Source organism: Leptopilina heterotoma, unplaced genomic scaffold (assembly GCF_015476425.1).
Source record: "Leptopilina heterotoma isolate Lh14 unplaced genomic scaffold, ASM1547642v1 Lhet_361, whole genome shotgun sequence".
Classification (NCBI taxonomy): Eukaryota; Metazoa; Arthropoda; class Insecta; order Hymenoptera; family Figitidae; genus Leptopilina; species Leptopilina heterotoma.
Genome location: NW_025111042.1, coordinates 756,480 through 781,862, shown reverse-complemented (window position 1 = coordinate 781,862; position 25,383 = coordinate 756,480). Strand labels below are relative to the sequence as shown.

The 25,383-nt window shown below is 21.8% G+C and overlaps 1 protein-coding gene across 2 annotated transcripts in view; it reads left to right on the top strand.

The window, feature by feature from the left end:
• The window catches only part of LOC122505646 (guanine nucleotide exchange factor for Rab-3A-like), a 46,248-nt gene extending 24,736 nt beyond the window's left edge, over positions 1-21,512 (top strand). Inside the window, exons 1-9 of one of the 2 annotated variants that reach the window (XM_043617407.1) lie at positions 949-1,153; positions 13,331-13,679; positions 16,575-16,929; positions 17,326-17,562; positions 18,082-18,533; positions 18,707-18,910; positions 20,356-20,458; positions 20,546-20,612; positions 20,793-21,512. In XM_043617407.1, coding sequence (XP_043473342.1) covers positions 13,351-13,679; positions 16,575-16,929; positions 17,326-17,562; positions 18,082-18,533; positions 18,707-18,910; positions 20,356-20,458; positions 20,546-20,612; positions 20,793-20,875 — 1,830 coding nt within the window. In that variant the 5' untranslated portion in view covers positions 949-1,153; positions 13,331-13,350 and the 3' untranslated portion in view covers positions 20,876-21,512. Of the gene's footprint in view, positions 1-948; positions 1,154-13,330; positions 13,680-16,574; positions 16,930-17,325; positions 17,563-18,081; positions 18,534-18,706; positions 18,911-20,355; positions 20,459-20,545; positions 20,613-20,792 lie in introns of those variants that run through there. The other variant, XM_043617405.1, reaches the window with a different exon arrangement.
• The last annotated feature ends 3,871 nt before the right edge of the window (positions 21,513-25,383 follow it).

Below are 25,383 nucleotides of genomic sequence, written 5' to 3'. Positions count from 1 at the left end.
TGGTAAACATTCGTAATTTGAAATTCATTTCGATTTTTAACTTTAATTAAGTTCAAAATAATTTAAAAATTTATTCTAACAAATTAAAAATTATTAAAATTAATTAATTCAAGAGAAGTTTAGGGTTTAGGTAAAAATTTCAGAAAATAATTAAATTTCGAAAAGTGGAAAATAATTTTGTAGTTAAAGTTACAATATAGAATGAATCGCAGAATATTCTTTTGGGTCGGTAAAAAAATTAAAAATTCTGTCTGGAAGTTAGGAAAAAACAAAAATGTATTTTTATAGTAACTTTGTTATTTTTTCATTTACTCGATTCATCGCTTTTTTCAGATTTCGAGAGATTTGAAGTTTTTATTTTTTTTTTAAACGTCAGTGTTGAAAAAACATATTGTCTACTCTACGGTTTGTTATATTTAATCAAGTGTCGATCACATGTTTATATTTTTATTCAAAACGTCATGGAAAAATGATTTTTAATTTTCAAATTCAATTCTGTTTTCGTGTAAAAATCGAATTTTATCATTTTTTGAAACGTAAATCAAAATTACAATTATTATTGTACTTTTTTAATTATATACAATAATAATTATATTCTCTAAATCAGAATCAGTATTTTTCTGCTAATGAAATAGTGCGGATTCGTTTACCAATAAATTAGTAGTTTTCTACTAGCAATTAGTAAAAAAAAAAATACTAAAGATTAATGAACTAAAAATTGTTATTAATTCAAATTGATAAACGAATTCGCACTATTTTATTAGTAGAAAATTACTAATTCAGATTTAGAGAGTAATAATTAAGTCTTAAATAATAACTACAAGATTTTTTTCAATTATTTATGTATATGGACAGTAACTGAGAAATGACTGTGAAAATCTAAAAGAGAGATCAGAAAGGGATCACACAGCTGCCTTGGCTCCAAAACATAGCGCTCAGTATGCGCTAAGCCTTCAACGAAGGAAGTGCGTCTCACTTTTTTAATCGCAATTTTTTCTTTCAACTGTCAAAATTATTCAAAAAAAAAAAAAAAACAAGCGCGACACAAAAAGAAAAATAGTGTAATTAATAATGAGGATAAATTGTGCTAAAATTTTATTTTAAAAAGAAAGTGCGACAATGGAGTTTATCTAAATTTCTTTTTCCTGACCAGGTAGAAATTGATTTCTTTTCTCTTGCTATACAGTGGACTATATCTGTAATGTAGACATAAAGACTATTCCCTTGTTTGCATTGAGTTTGAGAAACCGTGACAACGATGAGCTCATCGAAAAAAAAAGTTCAGACCAAATGCAAATATACAATATTTTATAAAAACATAGCAGAAGAAAAAAATGTTATTGCTAATTGCTTTTCACTGTTTCGCTAATAAAAAAGCACTTTGCGAGATTTCCTTCAGTTTTCTGTGAAACTAGGTATCAAATTATCAAAATATTGATAAATGGCAAAATATTGATAAATATCAAAATATTGATACAAAAGTGGACGAAATTGATGCCAAAAATTTGGATACAAATTGGTGCTAAAAATTTGGATCAAATTGATAACAAAAATTTGGATCAAAATGATAACAAAAATTTTGACTAAAATGATGTCTAAACTTTGGATCAAATTGCTGCCAAAAATTAGGATCAATTCGTTGCAATTTGATTCTTTTAAGTTAACAGTGATTTTTTATAAAAATAGGTGGAAAAAAATTTAGTATTTTTGGGTCAAAAGAAGGAGAAACTCTTCTTTCAAAATTGTTTATTATTATTTGCATTTTTGTTTTTTTTGTACCATAATAATCATTAGTTGTAGTATTTGAAGTGTAAAAAGTAATTATGAAATATAATTAGTCCTCGGAGACAATAATTATAATCACGACCATATTATCTAACGAAGATTATTATTCTTCGATAATTGTGTTTTTTCACGATTAGTTTTGTTGCTTTGAATACAAATTGTTACTTTTTAATACAAATTGTTACTTTTTATATACAAAACTGTTACTTTTTGTAGAATTTGCCACTTTTTACAATTTGTTACTTTCTTGTAATTTTTTCCTTTTTTGGAATTTGTCCTTTTTTGTGCAATTTGTTACTTCCTTACAATTTTTTCCTCTTTTAGAATTTTTTGCAACTTTTCTTAAAATCTGACACTTTTTGCAATTTTTCCTGATACGTTAACTTAATAGTATCAAATTGCATCGAATTGATATAAAAAATTGTGGATTGATTAAAAAATTGATCCAAACTTTTGGCAACAAAATCTTTAGTATCAAAAATTGATACTTTCAAGAAGACTGAATTATTGAAGAATTTTTCTAAAATCTGGTACTTTTTGCAAATTTTTCTGTTACTTTAACTTAATGGTACCAAGTTGCAAATGAATTGATGCCAAAAATGTGGATAAAATCAAAAATTGATCCAAACTTTTGGCAACAAAATCTTTAGGATCAATTTGATACTTTCAAGAATAAGACTGAATAATTATTGAAGAATTTTTTCAAACTCTGGTACTTTTTGCAATTTTTTCTGTTACTTTACCTTAATAGTACTAAGTTGCAAACGAATTGATGGCAAAAATTGGAATCAAATCAAAAATTGATCCAAACTTTAGGATTTTTGGCAACAAAATCTTTAGTATCAATTTGATACTTTCAAGAAGACTGAATTAATATTGAAGAATTTTTTCAAAATCTGGTACTTTTTGCAATTTTTTCTGTTACTTTAACTTAATGGTATCAAATTGCAACGAATTGATACCAAAAATTCTGGATAAAATAAAAAATTAATCCAAATTTTTGTCAACAATTTGATTTACATTAGTATCAAAATTTGATACTTTTAAGAAGACTGAGTTATTGAAGAATTTTTTTTGCCTTTGTCAAAACTCGTTTGGTATTTTTAGGTCTTTAGGAAAGCATTGAAAATTGATTATTTAAATTTGAAAATATACTCGGATTTGAAATGAGCCTTCGAGAGAAATTATTTTCGATTAGTATCAACATGTCATTCACTCTCTGCGCGCGGACCTTGATATTCGAGTCTTGAATAATAAATTTTGTAAAATTTATTTCTTATTTAATAGAGGTACATATATACATGTTGTAACAAAGGAAAAGATATAGAAAAAATAATTTATTAAACATTCTTATTTTTTTCTGTAAAAAGAAACTATTTTTCCTGAAACGTATGTGCATTTTATCTCAAATGTTAGATTAGATAAATTGCAGGTATATTTCTTCTGGATTCTTTCTTTGGAAAATTCGATTTTTCTTAACGTCTTGCAGGCTTTGCGTATACATACTCATCCACTAAAAGCTACTATAATATATAGTATATTTACTACTTTTTTACGATTTGAGGAATTTTTTTTTTTAGATTTGTGTCACTAAAGATACTTTTTCCTTTATTTGGGAAGGAAAATTTTTGCTAATAATAAAATAAAAAAAAATTAATAATACAGCCTTTCTATATCAAATTGAGACAAAAGTCAAATCAAAATTGTTGCTATAATTTTTATAAAATTTCTTTGAAAGAATTCAATATTGTTTTCATAAAAAATGAAAATTTCTCACTAAAATTCAATTGTTTGAAAATTTTTTAAAAAATTCTTTCCAAAAGTTCTATTACTCCCATAAATAATAAAACTTATCGTTGGATTTCAATTATTTTTCACATAATTCCTCGAAAAATACAATTATTTTTTTTTTAATTTTGTTAAAATTTTTCGCAAAAATTCAATTATTTTTAAAAATTTTAACAAATTCTTGAACCAGAATTCAATTATTTTCATAAACAATAAAGTTTTTCACTGGAATTCAATTATTTAAAAATTTTTAGTAAAACTCTTCCCAAAAATTCAATTATTTTCATAAATAACAAAATTCTTTGCAGAAATTCAAATTATTTATGAAAATTTTAATAACTTTCTGGGCAGAATTAAATTATTACAAAAAATAACAAAACTCTTCGCAAAAAATCAATTATTTTAAAAAAATATTAATAAAATTCTGGTCCAAAAATTAATTATCTCATCTGAAAATAATTATTAAATTCATCAAAAATTCAATTATTTAAAAAAATTTTAACAAATTTCAGAGCAAGAATTCAATTATTTTTACAAATAATTTTTAAAACCATTGAATTCTTGGTCGGGAAATTAATTAAAATTGTTGAATTTCCTGTGAAATTAAATTTTTTATGAAAATAATTGAATTCTTGCCAAGAATTTTATAAACATGTTTAAAAAATAATTAAATAGGTAAATTAATTTTATTAAAAAATGTTTAAATAATTATATTTTTGCGAAGAATTTTGTTATTTTTGAAGAAAATTAAATTTTGCACAGAAATTTATTAGAATTTTTAAATTAGATTAGAATTTCGTTATTTATGAAAATAATTGAATTTTTGAGAAGATTATTTTTAAATTATAAAAATAATAAATTCAATTCTGGATTGGAATTTTATTAAAATTTTTTTAAATAATTGAATTTTTGAGAAGTGCTTTTTAAATTTTGATAAGATAATTTAATTTTGAATGGAAATTTTATTAAAATTTTGCATTTTGCGAAGAATTTTATTATTTTTGAAGATATTATTAGAATTTTTAAAAATAATTAAATTTTTGAGAAGAGTTTTTTTTTTAATTATGAAGATAATTCAATCCTGGATCGGATTTTTATTAAAATTTTAGAAAATAATTGGATTTTTTTGAAGAATTTTAATATTATTACTATTAATATTATCTAATATTATTATTTAATTGAATTTTTGCGAAATTCAATTATTTTTAGATATAGGAATTGAATTTTAATAAAATTTTAACTAGAATTTTGTTAAAATTGTTTTAAATAATTAAATTTTTGCTAAGAATTTTGTTATTTTTGAAGATATTATTAGAATTTTTAAAAATAATTGAATATTTAAGAAGAGTTTTTTTTTAATTATGAAGATAATTCAATTCTGGATCGGAATTTTATTAAAATTTATGAAAATAATTAAATTTTCTGAAATTCAATTATTTTTTGGCAAGGTAATTGAATTCAAATAAAATTTTAACTAGAATATTTTTAAATTTTGTTATTTTTAAAGATATAATTAAATTCTGCCCTGTAATTTATTAGAATTTTCAAAAATAATTGAATTTCTGCATAGAATTTTGTTATTTATGTAAAATAATTGATTTTTTGAGAAAAGTTTTTTTTAATTATGAAAAGATAATTTAACTCTGTATTCTGAAACAACAATTATAAAAAGAATAATAACAAAAAATTTTGTTTGCCAATTTATATAATTTAAAAATAAATAAAATATTATAAAATTGACAAAAAAAAAACAAAACAACAGGAAAGTTTAATAATTGTATAAATAAAGCAGAAACGTGATGCAGTGAAAAAAGAAAAAAAAAAATATATAAAATACTATTTGTATACTCTGGAACTTTCATCGGAAAATTTAACATTCCGAATATTGAATACAAAATTTATACAGTTTGTATAGTTTTCAAAGCGTGGAAAATTTGATTCGATATAAATATATATATATATACGGCTGCAGGAGAATTCATTCGATTGTAAAACAGTTTTTTTTACAAATATAAATATATATACATATATATGTTGTTCGATTGCTTTTAAAACCAAACTTAGTTTTGTATTCGCAAATATACGAGAGTTTTAACATCACACACACGAACAGAACTGTTTTTGTATGCACAAATGCATTTTGTAAATTCTATAGTCATGTTCACGTGTGAGTTGATTCACATGTTTCTTGTTTTCCTCCCTCTCACCCCTTATCGTTAAATTATCCATTATTATATTGTTATATGGAGAAAATTCCTTTTAAAGAGAAAATATAAATTTTATTCACCTGACTAATGTCTGTATTATCCTTTTAATTGTATGTTACATTGCAAAATTATTTTTCAAATTTTTCATTGTAAATATAAATTAAATGGAAAGGAATAAAAAAAATGATAACAATGACAATTATAATAATAGTAAAAAAAACTAAAAAAGTAACAATTAAGTAAAAACAATAATAAAATAAGTAGTAAAAATAGAAAAAATAGTGATTCTGGATCGGAATTTTATTAAAAGTTTTTTGAAATAATTGAATTTTTTCAAAGAATTTTATTATTTATAAAAACAATATTGAATTTTTGCTCGAAAATTTGTTAAACGCATTTGGAAAATAATTGAATTCTGAACCAAAATTATATTAAAATTTTTTTAAATATAATTGAATTTTTGCCAAGAATTTTATGAACATTTTTAGAAGAGAATTGAATAATTGAATTTTATATTAAAAATCTTTAAAATAGTTGAATTTTAGCGAGGAATTTTATTATTTTTGACGATAATTGAATTCTGACAAGAAATTAATTTTTATATGAAAATAATTGAATTTTTGCGAAATTCAATTATTTTTAGATAATATAATTGAATTTTAATAAAATTTTAACCAGACTTTTATTAACATTTTTTTTAATTAATTGAATTTTGACGAAAATTTTTCTGTTTTCGAAGATAATTAAATTCTGCCAGAAATTTATTAAATTTTTTGAAAATAATTGAATTTTTTTCGAAGCATTTTAATATTTATAAAAATAATTAAATTTCTGCAAAATTCAATTAATTTTATATGAAGATAATTGAATTTTAATAAAATTTTAACCAGAGTTTTATTAAATTTTTTTTTCAATAACTGAATTTTTGCAAAGAATTTCGTTATTTATGAGAATAATTTAATATTTAAGAAAAATATTTCAATTATGAAGATATTTCAATTTTGTTTCCGAATTTTATTAAAATTTTTGAAAATAATTGAATTTTTTCTTAGAATTTTAATATTTATAAAAATAATTGAATTTTTGCTGGAAAATTTGTCAAAATTTTGGAAAATAATTAAATTTTTAAGAAATGTAATATTTTAAAAACCAAATAATTGAATTCTGAACCAAAATTTTATTAAAATTTAAAAAAAAAATTGAATTTTTGACAAGAATTTTATGAACATTTTTGAAAATAATTAGTAAATAATTGATAATTGAATAATTGAGTTTTATTAAAGAATTTTAAATAATTGCATTTTTGAGTAAAATTTTGTTATTCTTGAAGAAAATTAAATTCTGATCGGAAATTAATTTTTATATGAGAATAATTGAATTTTTACGAAATTCAATTTTTTTTTAGATAAGATAATTGAATTTTTTCGAAATGCAATTACTTTTAGATAAGATAATTGAATTTAAATGAAATTTTAACCAGACTTTTATTAAAATCTTTGTAAATAATTGAATTTTTGTGAACATTTTTTGTTATTTTGGAGGATAATTCAATTCTGCTCAGAAATTCATTTAACTTTTGAAAATAATTTAATTTTTTCGAAGACTTTTAATATTTTTAAGAATAATTATGAATTTCTGCAATATTCAATTATTTTTAGATAAAATAATTGAATTTTAATAAAATTTAAACCAGAATTTTATTAAATTTCTTTTAAATAATTGAATTCTGTCGACATTTTTGTTATTTTTGAAGATAATTGAATTCTGCTTAGAAAAAATAATTATTTTTAGACAAGATAATTGAATTTTTATAAAATTTTAACCAGACTTTTATTAAAAATTTTGTTTGAAGATAATTAAATTCTGCACAGAAATTTATTAAATTTTTGAAAATAATTGAATTTGTACGAAGAATTTTTATAAATTTATAAGAATAATTATATTTCTGCAAAATTTAATTATTTTTATATAAAGATAATTAAATTTTAACAATTAATTTCTAATAATAATTTAATTTATGATAATAATTTATAAAAAAAAAAATGCTAACAATGGAAATTATAATAATAAGTAAATAATAATAGTAAAAATTGTAATAAAAGTAGAAAAAAATATTAAAAACAGTAAAATAAGTAGTAAAAATAGCAAAAATAGTGAAAGTAGGGAAAAATAAATAATAGTAATAAAAGTAAAAAAAAAATAGTAAAATAAGTAGAGCGTTCGTAGCGTAGTGGTTAGAGCGTTAGTCTCGTAGTCCGTAGGTCGTTGGTTCGAATCCTCCCGTGTTATTAGATTTAGAAAAATAAGTAGAAAAAATAGTGGAAGTTGGGGAAAAATAGTAAAAGTAGGAAAAATAGTAAAATTAGTAATAAAAATAGAAAAATAGTGAAAGGTAGGGGAAAATAGTTAAAGTTGGAAAAATAGTAAAATAAGTAGTAAAAATAGAAAAATATTGAAAGTTGGGAAAAATAGGGAATAAATTCGAAACTGATTTTTAATTTGATATCTAGGCACTTACATACACAGTGCTCTGTTTATTTAGTCAAAAAACAGTTTCACTGGATTAATAATATTGTGACTATAAACATTGTGTGACCCTCGATGTTTTTACGTCCCTGGGTGAGAGAGCGGGAACCTAAACACATATATTTATATGCATACATATATATATATATTTGTATGTACGTAGGAAAGTAGCAGGATGGAACGTATCCGCGTATCTGTCCGTACCACTCGCGAGATGGCCATTTAAATTATGACGCAATTCCTGCCTCGTCCTCCCCCAATTTAGTTCGTTAATTTCATTACTATTACTATTATTATCCGTTTAAGAAAAGTGTAAAAAAAGTTCTATTTTTTAATACTATTTTCCACTATCTTTTATTAAAAAAAATTTTTTTACGTTTTGTACTTACGTTTTATACGTTTCAAACATTTTAATTACGTTTTGAACGTTTTGAACATTTCAAACATTTTAAATACGTTCTAAAAGTTTTAAGTATGTTTTATACGAGGTTTTAAGTAGTAATATTAGTAAATAGTAAATACTGTAAATAAATACTAATTATATGTATTTACTTGGCTAGGAAATTATTTTTTATAATTCCCCACGTAATGGCAGAATTAAAAATTAAACGGGAACGCTATTCGTTTAATAATAATTACTGTGGAATCAGCAAAAAAAAATCACAATCACATATTCCCGCGCCTGTATTTATGTAATCCCGTCGTACAGTGACGCAAGTTACGTGCGTTACGAACCGAAACGCATGAAATTTCAAATCGAGAAAAAAAAGCGTACACACACGATTGTTTTCCTCCGCCCTTGCCATGAAACGTGGGAAATTTTCTCTCGATGCTCATAAATTGCTTTATATTCATAGAATTTATACTATTCGAGAGGAGAGAAATTTTTTAATAACTTCTATTCATAACTTATAGTGAAATTTCGAATTTCCCGCTACAATTAACGATTTTTCCCGAACCCGCGTGTACGTGGAACAATTTCCGGAACTATGGTTGACACAGGTCGGGGAATTCAGGAAAAATTCAGGGATTTTTACTAAAAGTACTGGAAAAAATTGAATTTTTAAAATTCATGAGCAAACTGAATTTTTTTTTCTTTTTGCCTCGTAAACTATGAAATTACCACGAATACAAAACCTTACAGTTTTCATAAATACTAGATTGATAGAAGAATTTTAGTTAAAAGTACTAAAAAAAATTGGATTTTTGAAAAGTTACAAATGATTACAAAAATTCAATTATTTTCAAAAGTTACAAAAATTCTTCGCAGAATTTCAATTATGTTTAAAAATTTTTTAAAAATTCTCGTCAAAATTTCAATTATTTTTATAAATGATAAAATTCTTCATCGAAATTCAATTATTTTTAAAAATTTTTATAAAATTCTTGGCAAAATTCCACAGGAATTCAATTATTCAATTTTTAATAAATTTCTTCGAAATAATTCAATTATTTTCATAGGTAATAAAATTTTTCACAGAAATTCAATTATTTAAAATACAAAATTTCATAAAATTTTTCGAAAAATATCAATTATATAAAAAGATTTTTATAAAATTTTTTCAAGAATTCAATTATTTTCATAAATAATTGAATTCTTCTCAGAATTTTAATTATTTTCATAAAATTCTCGGCAATAATTCAATTATCAGCATTAGAAAAATAAAATTCTTTTGAAGATTTCAATTATTTTCATTAATAATAAAATTCTTCGGAGGATTTCAATTATTTTGAAGAATTTGAAACAAATTCTTGTCAAGAATTTAATTCTTTTCATAAATAATTGAATTCTTCTTAGAATTTCAATTATTTTCATAAAATTCTCGACAAGAATTCAATTATCTTCATAAAAAACAAAAAAACATTGTCAAAATTTCAATTAAATTCTTCATCGAAATTCAATTATATTTAAAAATTTTAATAAAATTCTTGGCAAAATTTCGTAGGAATTCAATTATTCAATTTTTAATAAATTAATTCAAAATAATTCCATTATTTTCATAAGTAATAAAATTTTCACAGGAATTCAATTATTTAAATTATACAAAATTTCATAAAAATTTTCAAAAATATCAATTATTCAAAAAGATTTTTATAAAATTCGTCACTAGAATTTAAATATTTAAAAAAATTTAACATAGTTCTTTTTAAGAATTCAATTTTATAAATAATAAAATTCTTCACCTAAATTCAATTATTATCATAAACTTGAATAAAATTCGTTGTAAGAATTCAATTATTTATATAAATAATAAAATTCTTCACAGAAATACAGTTATTTTTATAAATTTGAATAAAATTCGTTGGGAGAATTAAATTATTTTCAAAAGTATTAAAATTCTTCGTAGAAATCCATTTATGTTCAAAAATTTTTAAAAAAAATTCTTTTTAAAATTCCAAGTATCTTTATAAATAATAAAATTCTTCTCCAAAATTCAATTATTTTATGAAAATTTTAATAAAATTCTTAGGAAATAAATATTAATTATTTTCATAAATATAATAAAACTCATCGCAGGATTTTAATTATTTTTTATACATAATATTATAATCAAATTTCTCGAAAAATGTAATAATTATTCTTAAAAATTTTATTAAAATTCGTTGATAGAATTCAATTATTTGAAAATTTGTTGATAACAATTTTTTATGGGAATTGAATTTTAAGAAACGTTCAATTATTCAATAAATTATTTATTTGCATTTTTGCATTTAAATTTGTATTTAAATAATTGAATTTTTCTAGAATTTTCTATTAAAAATTGATTTAAAAATGAATCAACGAATAATCGATTTATTTATTATTTATGAAAATAACTGAATTATTGCAACAAATTTAAAAAAAAATTTAAAAAAAAAAATTTTTTTAAATAATTTATTTTTTTTGAGTAATTGTACTGCTTGTAAAAATAATTGAATTCTTGCGAAGGATTTTTGTAAATAATTAACTTATTTTGAAAAATTTTATGGCAATTTAAATTATTACAAAACATTAAGAAGGCGATCAATTCGAGTCGAAGATACTCGGAGTGATCGCCTTCTTCATGTTTTGTAATAAATATTCTTATAAGTTTTTTTTTGAGTATCTAATAATTTTTAGAGTGAATCAAAAAATATTCTTTAGGGTGAGGAAAAAAGTGAAAATTTTGTCTGGAAATCAGGGAAATGTCAGGGAAAAATAAAATTAAATATTTGTGCGAAAAAAAATTTGACGAAAAAAACAAACATCGCACGTGGAAATATTTGACGAATTGAAATTGAACATTATTGATGGGTCCAGACGGATAAGTAGATGAAAATAGCAGCTCTTAAGTTATTATCCGAAGCGTAGGCTTTGTTATTTATTCCTCTAGAGGTTCGTATATACACTCACCCTTAATTACAATCTCCTATCGGCCTTAATTTATCATCATTGGAACTTTTATTCGTTGGACGGTAGACAGAAAAAAGTTTCCTCGTAATTTCAAAAATAGGTTTTTTTTACTTTTTTATTTTGTTACTTTTCTAGTTTTTTATTTTGTTAATTTTCTAATTTTTACTTTTCTATTTTTTTGACTTTTGTACTTTTTTAATTTTCTGCTTTTTAATTTTTCTACTTTTTACTTTTCTATTTATTTTTTTTTTATTTTTTATTTTTTTTTTTACTTTTTTATTTTGTTACTTTTCTAGTTTTTTATTTTGTTAATTTTCTACTTTTGACTTTTCTACTTTTTGAATTTTCTCTTTTTTAATTTTTCTACTTTTTACTTTTCTATTTTTTCGACTTTTGTACTTTTTTAATTTTCTGCTTTTTAATTTTTCTACTTTTTACTTTTCTATTTATTTTTTTTTTTATTTTTTATTTTTTTTTTACTTTTTTATTTTGTTACTTTTCTAGTTTTTTATTTTGTTAATTTTCTACTTTTGACTTTTCTACTTTTTGAATTTTCTCTTTTTTAATTTTTCTACTTTTTACTTTTCTATTTTTTCGACTTTTGTACTTTTTTAATTTTCTGCTTTTTAATTTTTCTACTTTTTACTTTTCTATTTATTTTTTTTTTATTTTTTATTTTTTTTTTACTTTTTTATTTTGTTACTTTTCTAGTTTTTTATTTTGTTAATTTTCTACTTTTGACTTTTCTACTTTTTGAATTTTCTCTTTTTTAATTTTTCTACTTTTTTACTTTTCTATTTTTTTTTACTTTTCTACTTTTTTAATTTTCTCCTTTTTAACTTTTCTACTTTTCTACTTTTTGACTTTTCTCCTTTTTAACTTTTTTACTTTTCCACTTTTTTATTTTATTATAAAAGTGGAAAAAAATTACTTTTCCGCTTTTTGAATTTACAATTTTCATTGCCCATGTGAAAGTCGTCATATAGTTTTCGCAGTGAATTGCAGTGAATGAAGTAAAAAAATCGGAAACAAAAGCCGATTGGCTTAATTTCATAATCTATAAATTGTTTTTTCTCATCAGCCGATAATAAAAATAATATTATTGAATAGAGGTTTTTTGAGTTGCGGAAAATTATTCTCACGATCCCTCGCAATAAAGAAGAGAATAGCTGCAGACATTTACTGCTAATATGCGTGGGCGGGGTTCCGTAATGCTATTTATTAATGGAATGTATTACGAATGCGACAAGTGTTTTTACAAAGGAATCTCTTCATAGAAATAAGAACATAATCTTTGTTGGAGAATATTTTTTTTCCCCGCGAGAACAATCGTTTCTTTCTATTTATTTTTTTAGCGGAATTGAAAAAATAGTGAAATAAAAAAGCAATTTCGAAATGAAACTTTTATGGAAAAAAAATTAACTTAAAGAAACGAAACTTCTGCAGAAAAAAATTAATTTAAAGAAACGAAACTTTTATGGAAAAAAATCAATTTAAGGAAACGAATCTTCTGTGGAAAAAAAAGCAACTTAAAGAAACGAAACTTCTAAAGAAGTTTCGTTTCTTAAAGTTGCTTTTTTTTTTTTTTTTTTGAAATAAATCGAAATATTTTTTTTTAACGGTTTTTTAACGAAATTTCTATTATTTACAGATTTGGAGTAGAAAAACGCGATGAAAGCTGTGGAGCAGCAACAGCCGAATTCTATGGACTCGAGTGATTCTGTGAATGGAGGAAGCGAATATGCATATCGACCTTTGACGACGAAACATAGAAGAGCTGGAAGTACGGGCACAACGGGAGACGAGGAGTACACGACAGACGAAGACGAATTTTATGGCGACGAGACTGACTGTTCGGGTCCATCACTACATCCACATCCAATTTTGAAATCGGATCTTGCTCGGGCAGCAACCGATCTTTTTGGCTACGAGAAGCATAATGATGAGGACGCCGAGCCGACGAGCCTCTTTGACGAAGACGAAAAATTCACACCTCAAAGGTAAACATCAAAAAGCACCAATTTCACCAAATCCATTAATTTTCACCTATTTTCTAAACTATATTTCATGTTTTTTTTAATATTTTGTTTAAAAAAATGTTGGTATTTTTTTGAACTTTCATAATTTTTGAATCTGAAATAATTTAATGATTGTTTGGAATTTTATTAATATTTTTTAAAAATATTTAAATTCTTTCCATGAATTTTATATTATATGAAAAGAATTGAATTTTTTGTAATATTTTTATCACATTTTTTGAAAATAAATGAATTTCTATGATGAATTTTTATTATTTATATAAAGATAATTGAATTCTTGACAAGAATATTATGAAAATTTTTGAAAATAATTGAATTTTGGATAAATTCTTGACCAGAAGTTCATTTAAATTTTTAAAAATAATTGAATTTTTGCGAAGAATTTTTTTAATTATCAAGATAATTTAATTTAATTGGAATTTTATTAAATTTTTGAATATAATTGAAATTTTTGCAAAATGTAATTGTTTTTAGATAAGAATAATTGAATTCTAGATTAAAAATTTATTAAAAATTTTAAAAAATAATTTAATTTTTGAGAAGAATTATTTTAAATATAAAGATAATTTAATTCTATTGGAAGTTCTTTAAAATATTTGATAAATTTAATTATTTTTAGACGAGATAATTAATTTTGAACCAGAATTTTATTAATATTTTTTTAAAAAATTGAATTTTTGCGAAGAATTTTGTTATTTTGGAGGATAATTTTATTCTGCCCAGAAATTTATTAAAATTTTGTTAAGTAATTGAATTTCTGCGAAGAATTTTGTTATTTATGAAAATAATTGAATGTTTGAAAAGTATTTGTTTAATTATCAAAATAATTTTATTTAATTGGAATTTTGGAAAAATTTTGGAAAATATGATTGAAATTTTTGCAAAATTTAATTATTTTTTTAAATAATTGAATTTTTGATAAATTTAATTATTTTTAGACGAGATAATTAATTTTGAACCAGAATTATATTAATATTTTTGTAAAAAATTGAATTTTTGACAAGAATTTTGTTATTTTAGAGGATAATTTAATTCTGCCCAGAAATTTATTAAATTTTTTTTAAGTAATCGAATTTCCGCGAAGAATAATTTTGTTATTTATGAAAATAATTGAATTTTTGAGAAGAATTTTTTTAATTATGAAGACAATTCGATTTTATTGGAATTTCATTAAATTTTTTAATATAATTGAAATTTTGGCGTAATTTATTAAAAATTGAAAAAATTATTGGATTTCTGCGAAGAATTTTTATATTCTAATATTTAGGAAAATAATTCTATTTTTGCGGAAAAATTTACTAAAATTTTATAAACATTTAAATTTTATTGAGCAACTTGATTATTTGTGATAATAATTGAATTCTTGGCAAGAATTTTATAAAATTTCTTTTAAATAATTTGAATCCTTCGAAAAATTTTATTATTTTAGAAGAAAATTGAATTCTTTGAAAAATTTTATTAAAATTTTTTAAATATAATTGAATTTATGCCAAGAATTTTGTTATTTAAGGGCATTTGAACCATTATGACGTCACAATGTGTGCAAAGCATGAGTTTTAAAATTGTGACGTCATAATGGTTCAAATGCCCTTAAGGAAATAATTGAATTTTTGCAAAGAATTTTATTGCAAATTTTAAAATAATTGAATTCCAGTTAAAAAAATTATTATTTGTGAAAATAATTAAATTCTTGCTCTGAAATTTGTTAAAATTTTTGAAAATAATTGAAATTTTGCGAAGAAATTTTATTAAATTTTTTAAGAATAATTATATTTTTTGAGGAATTAATTTAAACGTTTGAAAAAAAAATAATTGAAATGTTTCGAAAAATTTTATTATTTCTGAGAAGAATTCAATTATTTCTGTAGATAATTAAATTTCTGAGAAGAATTTCATTTATTTCTGGAGAAAATTGAATTCTTGTCAAGAATTTGTTTAAAATTTTTGAAAATAATTGAATTTTTGCAAAGTAATTTATCATTTAAAAAACAAATGAATTTTTGCAGAGAATATGTTTAAATTTTTTAATAATTGAATTTCTACGATAAATAATATAATTTAAAAAGATAATTGAATTCTTGCCAAGAATTTGTTAAAAATTTTTGAAAATAATTGAATTTTTGCCAAGAATTGAAAATATTTTCAATTTCTGAAAATAATTCAATTATTTACGAAGAAAATTGAATTCTGGACAAAAATTTGTTAAAGTTTTCGAAAATAATTGAATTTTTGCGAAGAATAATGTGATTTACAAAAATAATTGAATTCTTGCCAAGAATTTGTTTAATTTTTGTTGAAAATAATTGAATTTCAGTAAAAAAAGTTATTTATTTGTATAAATAATTAAATTCTTGTTCTGAAATTGGTTAAAATTTTTGAAAATAATTCAATTTTTGCGACGAATTTTAATAAAAAATTTTAAGAATAATTGTGTTTTTCGTGAAATTAATTTAAAGTTTATTGAAAATAATTAAAATTCAACGATAAGTTTTATTATTTCTGAGAGTAATTGAATTCTTGCAACGAATTTTATTCAATTTTAAAAAATAATTGAATTTTTGCAACGAATTTTATTCAATTTTAAAAAATAATTGAATTCCAGAGAAGAATTTTATTATTTGTGAAAATAATTGAATTCTTGTCAAGAAATTCATGAAACTTTTTGAAAATAATTGAATTTTGGATAAATTTAATTATTTTCAGATGAAATAATTGAATTCTGGACCAGAATTTTATTATCCATGAAAATAATTGAATTCTTGCGAAGAATTTTAATAAAAACTTTTTTAAAAAAATAATAAATTAATGAATTATATTTATAATTTTAATAAATAATTTGTTTTTTTTAATTTCCAGTTCTATTAAAACAATATCGCTCTTCTCATACAATGAGAAGATATCCCGTGGTGTACTGGGACGACAAAGTTCTTCATCCAAAGAAATTGGAATGGAAAAATCAGCACCGAAATTCGACTCGTCGACGAGTCTAATTGAGAATGAAATTGAAAATGCCGAAATTAAGGAAGAGACGTTGGAATTTGAAAATGAAAAGAAGACGAGGCCATTGGATAGAAGATTAAGCCTGGATACAACCACAAGTATTCCCGAGGCTGCTGCAGGTTCATCGTCCGACCTAAGGCCGGGAGAAAATCACGAATTAAGTCCGAGAAAGTTACCCGCTGATGATGAGCAGCTATTCATCAAATCTCAGGTTTGAAATTAGTCAAAGTTTCTTTTTCTTTTTTTATTTCCTCTTTTTCCTTTTTTTTCTTCTCTTAATTATTCCCTCAGGCTTTTATTTCGAATTTTCGAACAAAAAACGTAATTATTCCACAATTTACCCTCATTACAATTGTTAATTGTTAATTTTTATTTAGATTATTGTTATTATTATTATTTGTTTAATTTTATTTAGAATCTTTATTTTTTGCTTTTTTAAATTATTTTTTCAATTAACGTTTAATTATAAAATCGTGGAAAAATGGAAAGAAATTAAAATTCCTCTGCAGGAAAATTGTTTGGGAAAAAGTTTTTAAAAAAATAGAAAGTAAGTGAAGTGAATTTTTTTTAGTGAAAAATTCTCATTTTATTCGACTGCGGTTTTCAGATGAAAAGAGATTGCACTTCAAGTAGAATTCGAAGTGGATCTCCTCCTTCACCATCGGCTTTGCAATGGGGAAGAGCAGTGGCTGAGGTGAAAGAACAAGCAGTCGCTAAGCTACAGGAAGAATTAAAAAGAGCTCACGAAGAATTAAAGTTGAAAGATGAGGAGGTTTCTCGACTCTCGAGGATTCGACAAGACGTCGAGGCTGAACTCGAGGAACTCACTGCCAGTCTTTTTCAAGTGGGTCTTTGTTTTCCGCAAAATAATTTTCCTTTTTTTTTTATTTCCGCTTTCCCTCTTTTTTCCCCAAATCATCAAAGAAAGGAAAAGCAAAGTTTTAATTAAATTTTATTCAAATCTAATTAAATTTTCACTATATACAAAGCACAGAGAGAAATGTCCTAATATTCAAAAGTTTCGTGAAATTTCAAACAAGTTCTATTAAATTGTCAACGAGTTTCAAGTAAATTTCTATATAGTTCGTTTTGATAAGGAGGCTAATCAAATTTTTCTAATTCTAATTAAATTTTTCTAATTACAGTCAAATTTATAAATTTTATATTTAAATTAAATAAAAAAAACTTCTATTTATAAATTTTATATTTAAATTAAATAAAACAATTTTTATTTATAATTTATAAATTTTTATTTATAAATTCCTCAAAGGAAGAATTTTATTATTTATAAACATAATTGGATTTCTGTAAATAATTTTACAACAAATGAATTTTAAAATTTTTTGTATTTTCATTTTTTCAGGAGGCTCACAATATGGTGAGAGAGGCGAATGTCCGTCAAGCGACAGCGGAACGTCTTCTGGAGGAGAGTAGAATGAAGGCGGAAGTTCTTGCCGCTGAAGTTGCGGCTTTAAAAACATTAGTTTTAACATCGACGCCAGCGCGTCCAAATCCCCATCTACATCCGCAAATTGATACGCGAGGGCGAAATTCAGGAAATACCGAAGATTGTCAAGCGAGTCTCTTCACGAAAAAACACAGAAGATCACCATCGCACTTTAATCTCAAGTACGGACGGGAAAATTCACCACCCGATTCGCCTCAAAAAGAACAAAGAACCTCTTTGCCTTGCGAGAGAAATGGCTTCGATGGTCATTGGGAGAGAGAGAAGGAAAAGGAGGGCGAGAGGGAGAGGGAACGTGAAAAATTAAGGGACAAGGAGAGCAAAGATTCTGGATTAGAAGTCGATCCTAGGTTTGAATTTTTATTACATTTTATTTATTTAAAAAAAATTCGAGAATAATTGAATTTCTTCGAAGAATTTTATTATTTATGAAAATAATTGAATTCTCGCGAAGAATTTTATTAAAATTTTTCAAAAATCTTAATAAAATAATAGAATTAAACAAAGATTTTTTAAATTTCAGAGTTCATTCGGAGTTTCTCCAGTGGAAAACAAATCCCTCAGTGGATAAAAGTGATCCGTTTATCGAAAGGATTTTCCGTGAGGACATTGACCTCTGTTTGGATTTTCCGAATTTGGATTTGGGATTGAAAGTCCGACAGGCTGTTTTGGATGGAATTATTTTCATCGAAGCCGTCAGCGACAAAACGAAACTTGCCTTTCCAAAGTGAGAATTTTTCACATTATTTTAATTCATTAATTTTTGCTCCATAAAAAAGTTGATTAATTTTGTTATTATTACTTTTAATTCATTTTCTATTTAATTTCAATTGACTTTTTATTTCAAAATTTAAATTTTTTATTTTAATAATTAATTTTATTAAAGACTCAAAATTTTAATAAAATTCTTGTCAAGAATTGAATTATCTCCAAAAATAACAAAATTTTTCGCAAGAATTCAATTATTTTCATGAATAATAAAATTGTTGTCTAGAATTCTATTATATTATCTAAAAATAATTAAATTTTGCAAAAATTTCAATTGGAATTGTTCTGGTAATAGCTTAGAGCCAAAAAATAATTTTTTTTCTTAACAATTGTTAAATTTTTAGAGCTAAAGCTGTGTTATTAGGCCAGAAAATAATCGAAATCCTTCGAAAATTTTTATTATTTATTAAAATAATTGAATTAATTGGAAGAATTCTTTTAAACTTATGTTGAAAGTAATTGAATTTCTATGAAGAATTCAATTATTTGTAAAAAAGAATTGAATTCTTGCCAAAAGTTTGTTTAAATACTTTAAAGTTTTTTTAATTTCTTAAATAATTAAATTCCAGTGACAAATTTTATTAATTGTAAAAATAATTAAATTCTTGAGAAGAGTTTAATAAAAATTCTTTAATTAATTAATTTTTTTCAAAAACTGTTAAATTCTATTTAAACTAATTGAATAATTCTAATAAACAAATTTTATTACAATTTTTTAAAATAATTGAATTCTTTCGATGAATTTTAATTAAATAATTGAATTTCTGCGAAATAATTTAGAATATTATTAAAATTTTGTAAAAATAATTAAATTCTGAGATGAATTCAATTAAAATTTTATTGAAAATAAGTGAATTGTTTTAAAAAATATTATTGAAATTTGTGAAAATAATTGAATTCTTGGGAAGAATTTTATTAAAATTTTTGAAAATAATTGAATTTTCGCAAAAGATTTTTGTTAATTATAAAAAATAATTTAACTCTTATTGAGAAATTTATTAAAATTTTTGAAAATAATTGAATTGTGCAAATAATTTTATTAAAATTCTTGAAATTAATTGAATTTCTGTTAGGAATTTTGTTATTTATTTAGACAATTAGATTCTTGTCAGGAATTTTACTTATTAAATTTATTGATAATAATAATTAAATTTTATTATTTTCATAAATAAGTAATAATGTGTTTCGCAGAAAATCAATTGTTCTAATAAAATTTCTGGAAAGAAATCAATTATTTTCAAATTTTTTTATATAATTTTTTGTGAATTATTTGCAATACATTTTTAATATGAACTTTATGGAAATAATTTAATTAATTTAAAAAAATGTTAATAAAATTTGTCGCAAGAGTTGAATTATTGTTAAGATTTTTAATAAAATTTCTTTTATATTTAATTTGTGCAGAAAATGTGCCCTACTTGAAGCGGCAAGGCAATGTCATTATCGAATGCGATTAGGAGATCAGGACAATCAGTGGTACTGCATTTCCCAGATTTGCCGCAATAGAGTTCGTATTTTCAAATTTTGCATTTCTCTATTTTCTACTAATTACTTTAATTAAATTCGAAAATTAACGCAAATTGTAAATTTTCAGATAATTGCGGTTTGTGATTTTCTAAACTATCTGCGATATATCGAGCGCGGCCTCGTTAAAAGTTCAGGTAAATTCTATTTAATTATTATTTATAATAATATTTTAATTCAATAGTTTAATACTATTAATTGAATATTTTTATATTTCAATAAAGTAAATATTTTAATTAATTGAATATTTTTATCTTTCAATAAAGTAAATATTTTAATTAATAGAATTTTTAATTAAAATTTGTTAATTTACACAGTCCATGACATTTACTGGGAGATCAATCGCCTCAGGAAGGAAATGGTCTTCTCAAGATTAGGCTTGGCACTATCATCATCATAAATCATCAAAAAAGAAAATCTAGTCCTCGAATTTCTCGTGCAATTTCGAATCTCATATTTACAAAAAAATTGGCTCTCGTCTCATTTTCTGAGGACTGAAAAAAAAGGTTTTTATTTTTAATTTTTATTATTAATATTAATATAATTATTATAATCCATATATTATTATATAACACGAGGCTGTGATCTCGAATCAAGAGTCGAATCTCGATTCATGAATTTATTGTTGAATAATGCGTAAATTGTACATAATATAAAAAAATTCTTGCGCATTTGTTTTATATAGTGATAATAACTCTTTTTTTAGTGATTGTCTTTCCAAAAATAACAAGAAAGTTGTAAATTATAAATTATAAATCTTATATATAAAAGATAAAAAATAAGATCTTTACGAGAATGCGTATATTTTAAGTTCTGAAAGATCTTTTAATCTGAAAGTGAATTTTTTTAATATAATAATTAATAATAATAAACATATTTCGAATGTGAATATTGAATTTGAAGACAAATTTGATCATAGATTGAAAATGAACTAAAACTTTTGTCTTAAATTAAGAATAAACTAAAAGTAAATTGAAAATAAATTAAAAACAAACTAAAAGTAAATTGAAAATAAATTGAAAACAAACTAAAAGTAAATTGAAAATAAATTGAAAATTAATTAAAGATAAATTGAAAACGAATTGAAAATGAGTTGAAAATAAATGAAAAATAAACTAAAAATAAGTTCTAATTCAATTGAAAATAAATTAAAAATAAAGTGAAAATAAATTTTAAAATTAATTGAAGATAAAGTGAAAATAAATTTTAAAAAAATTGAAAATAAATTTTAAAATAAATTTGAAGATAAATTTTAAAGTAAATTGAAAATGAATTTTAAAGTAAGTTTTCAAAAAGCTTTTCGAACGCATATATATATTGAAACGTTTCGTATCTAAGAGAAAGCCTTTGAAACTTTTAAACTCTACAAATTTCCGCACTCCCGAATTACTGGATTTTAAAAAGGAAAAATGTATCTTTTGTATCGAGGAGAAAAGTGAATCAAAAAATTGCAATTTGTATTTACTGACGTAATTTGTAAATAAGAGTTGTATCATCTGTTGTTGTTAAATTAGAGATATTTATACGGGGAAATAATTGTGGACCATAAGAAATTAGGAAAATGGTTTTGAATTCCGAGAGTGGAAAACTTTTAACTGAATGAGAACAAATAATTGAATGCAATAGAAAATTCTCATCAAGGAAAAATTTACAATTTTACTTGAAAAACGAATTTTAATTTCATATCAAAAGAAAATTTTAATTGAAAGAGGATTTTAATATAAAAAAAATATCAAATTTTAACTAAAAAACGAAAGAGGAAAATTTTAATTGAAAACAAATTTTAATTTCATATCAAAAAATAGAAAATTTTAATTGAATAAAAAAAAACAGAAAACTAATTTAAAAACGAAAGAGAAAATTTTAATTGAAAAGAACTTGAATGTAATGCAAAAAAATGGAAAATTTTAATTGAAAACGAATTTTAATTTAATATGAAAAATAGAAAATTATAATTGAAAACGAAGTTTAATTTAATATAAAAAATAGAAAATTATAATTGAAACGAATTTTAATTTAATGTAAAAAATAGAAAATTGTAATTGAAAAAGAATTTAATTTATTAGGATATTAAAAAAATAAATCGTAATTGAGGCAAACATTTCGATTCGATTGAATTATAATATAAAATGTGTGAATCAAGTTATATTGCAAGGAGAAAAGTGATTAACTTAAAAACCAAATTAAAAAAAATAGTTAAAATTGAAACATATTCTAGACTATATAATGTCTTTACTATAACTCTAAGTGAAAAACTGCTTTTTATAATAAAAGAAAACAAAAAAAAAAATACACATCGAAGCGTTATACACGCGTTTTATCAGTAGTGAATTTGTAATTTGTTAACAATGAATGCGTGTCTCGCGAACTTTCGGGATTTGTACTTTATAATAATAGAATTTTGATTGTCTTCCAACGAATTCTGCAATTTACGAAAACTGCGCTATAAACTGTTAATCTTAAACAGGAAAGTTAGATTATATTTCTGACCGCATTGTTTCTCGCTCCTCTTTTTTTTCTGTAAATTTTGTCCCCCATGGACATTTAAAATTTTAATTTAGCAAAGATCTGAGTCTCAGTGATAAAAATAATGTTATAAAAATATATCGAATGTAAATATAGTATGCATGTCAAAAAAAAACAATTTTTTGTTGTATTTATAAATGAATAAAAATTATTGAAGATATTTATAAATGACTTTTTTTGACTTTTTACGCACTTTCAATCGATTGAAACGATTTTTTCGCGAAAAAGTTAAAACGAGGTTTTGTGGTTATAAAATTTCGGAAAGAAAGAATTTCTTCCGATACTTTAAATTAATAAATTCTGTTGTAATAAGTTTTTTGAAAAAATTTTAATTTCAATTCTGTTGAAATAATTTTTTGGAAAAATTTTAATTTCAATTATCTGGAAATTAGTTGAATTTTTTTAATTATATTTAATTATTTCAAAAAATTTAGATTAGATTCGATTTCTTTATTTTGTTTCAGGAAACCATGAGAAAAGGAAACCGTCGAAAGAATTCAATTATCTTGGTAAATATCTAAATTCTTTACAGAAATTCAATTAATTTAAAGAATTTTAATAAAATTATTTGCAGAGTTCAATTATTTTCATGAAATAACAATATTAATTACAAGAATTCAATAATTTTCATAAATATTAAAATTCTTCAAATTAATTCAATTATTTTCAAAAAAATTATTAAAATTCCTATCCGGAATTGAATTATCTTCATAATTAAAATAATTCTTCTCAAAAATTCAATTATATTCATAAATAAGAAAATACTTCGCAGAAATTCAATTCTTTTCAAAAATTTTAATTAATCTTTTGAAAAAGAATTCAATTACTTTTATAATTAACAAAATTCTTCGCAAAAATTCAATTATTTTCAAAAATTTTAATAAAATTCTTTCCAAGAATTCAATTATTTTCACAAATTTTAATAATATTCTTTGAAACAATTCACTTATTTTCAATAAAATTTTAATTTTAATTTTTTTCAATAAAATTGAATTCATCTCAGAATTTAATTATTTTTATAAAATTTTAATAAAATTCTTGTCAAGATTTAAATTATCTTCAAGAATTATTCAATTCTTCTCAGGAATTGAATTATTTCGCAAAAATTCAATTATTTAATTAAAATTCATCGAAAGAATTCAATTAGTTTGAAAAGTTTTTGAAAAAAATTAATTAATTAAAGAATTTTTATTTAACTCTTCTCAAGAATTCAATTATTTTTACAATTAATAAAATTTGTCACTGGAATTTAATTATTTAAGAAATTAAAAAAACTTTCAAGAATTTAAACAAACTTTTGGCAAGAATTCAATTTTTTTACAAATAATTGAATTCTTCATAGAAATTCAATTACTTTTAACATAAGTTTAAAAGAATTCTTCCAATTAATTCAATTATTTTTATAAATAATAACATTTTTCAAAGGTTTTCAATTATTTTCAATAACATTTCTAGAAAATTTTTTGATAAAATTCAATTATTTTTGAAAATTGGAATAAAATTTTTTGAAAGAATTCATATATTTTCAAAAATTTTGATGATATTCTTTAGAAGAATTGTATTTCAATTCCGCGAAAGAATTAAAATTTTCTTCGAAACCATCGAATTTGTACTTTAATATTTTATTTTTTATTTTATTATTTTCGTAATTAATAATTTCGTTTCGCAGAAATTCAATTATTTTTAAAAAAAATTTTCAATAGAATTCAATTATTTTCAAAAACTTTCATTAAATTCGTTTATTAGAATTGAATTTTTTAAACTAGAATTTGCATATATTTTTTTGAAAAAATTCAATTCTTTATAAAAATAATTGAATTCTAGTGAATAATTTTATTGTTTTTTAAAATAATTGAATTTTTAAAAAAAAAATTCTTTTAAATAATTTATTTTTTTTAAAAAATTTAATTTTAAGAAACTTTTAAATAATTGAATTAAAAAAAAATTTTACTGGGATTCAATTATTTTTATAAATAATTGAATTCCAGTGAAAAATTTGATTGTTTTTAAAAACAATTGAATTTTTGAGAAGAATTTTTAAAAAATTCTTTTAAATAATTGATTTTTTCGAAAAAATTTAATATTAAGAAACATTCAAATAGTTCAATAAATTATTTATTTTTGTATATAATTACTTTATTATTTAAAATAATTTTGATTTAGAAAAGTTGTTTAGTTAAAAACTCTAAGAAAGAATTTAATTTTGGAGAAGTTACAAATAATTGCAATTATTAGAAATAATTTGAATTTTAAAAAGGTTTCAAGTTAAAATCTTTGAAGATCTAAATTTTTCATTTTTTTAATTAAAAATTTTGTCAAACTAATTTTTTTTTGAAAAATTTTAATTGAAATTTTTTAGAAATTCTTTAATTTTTCTTATTT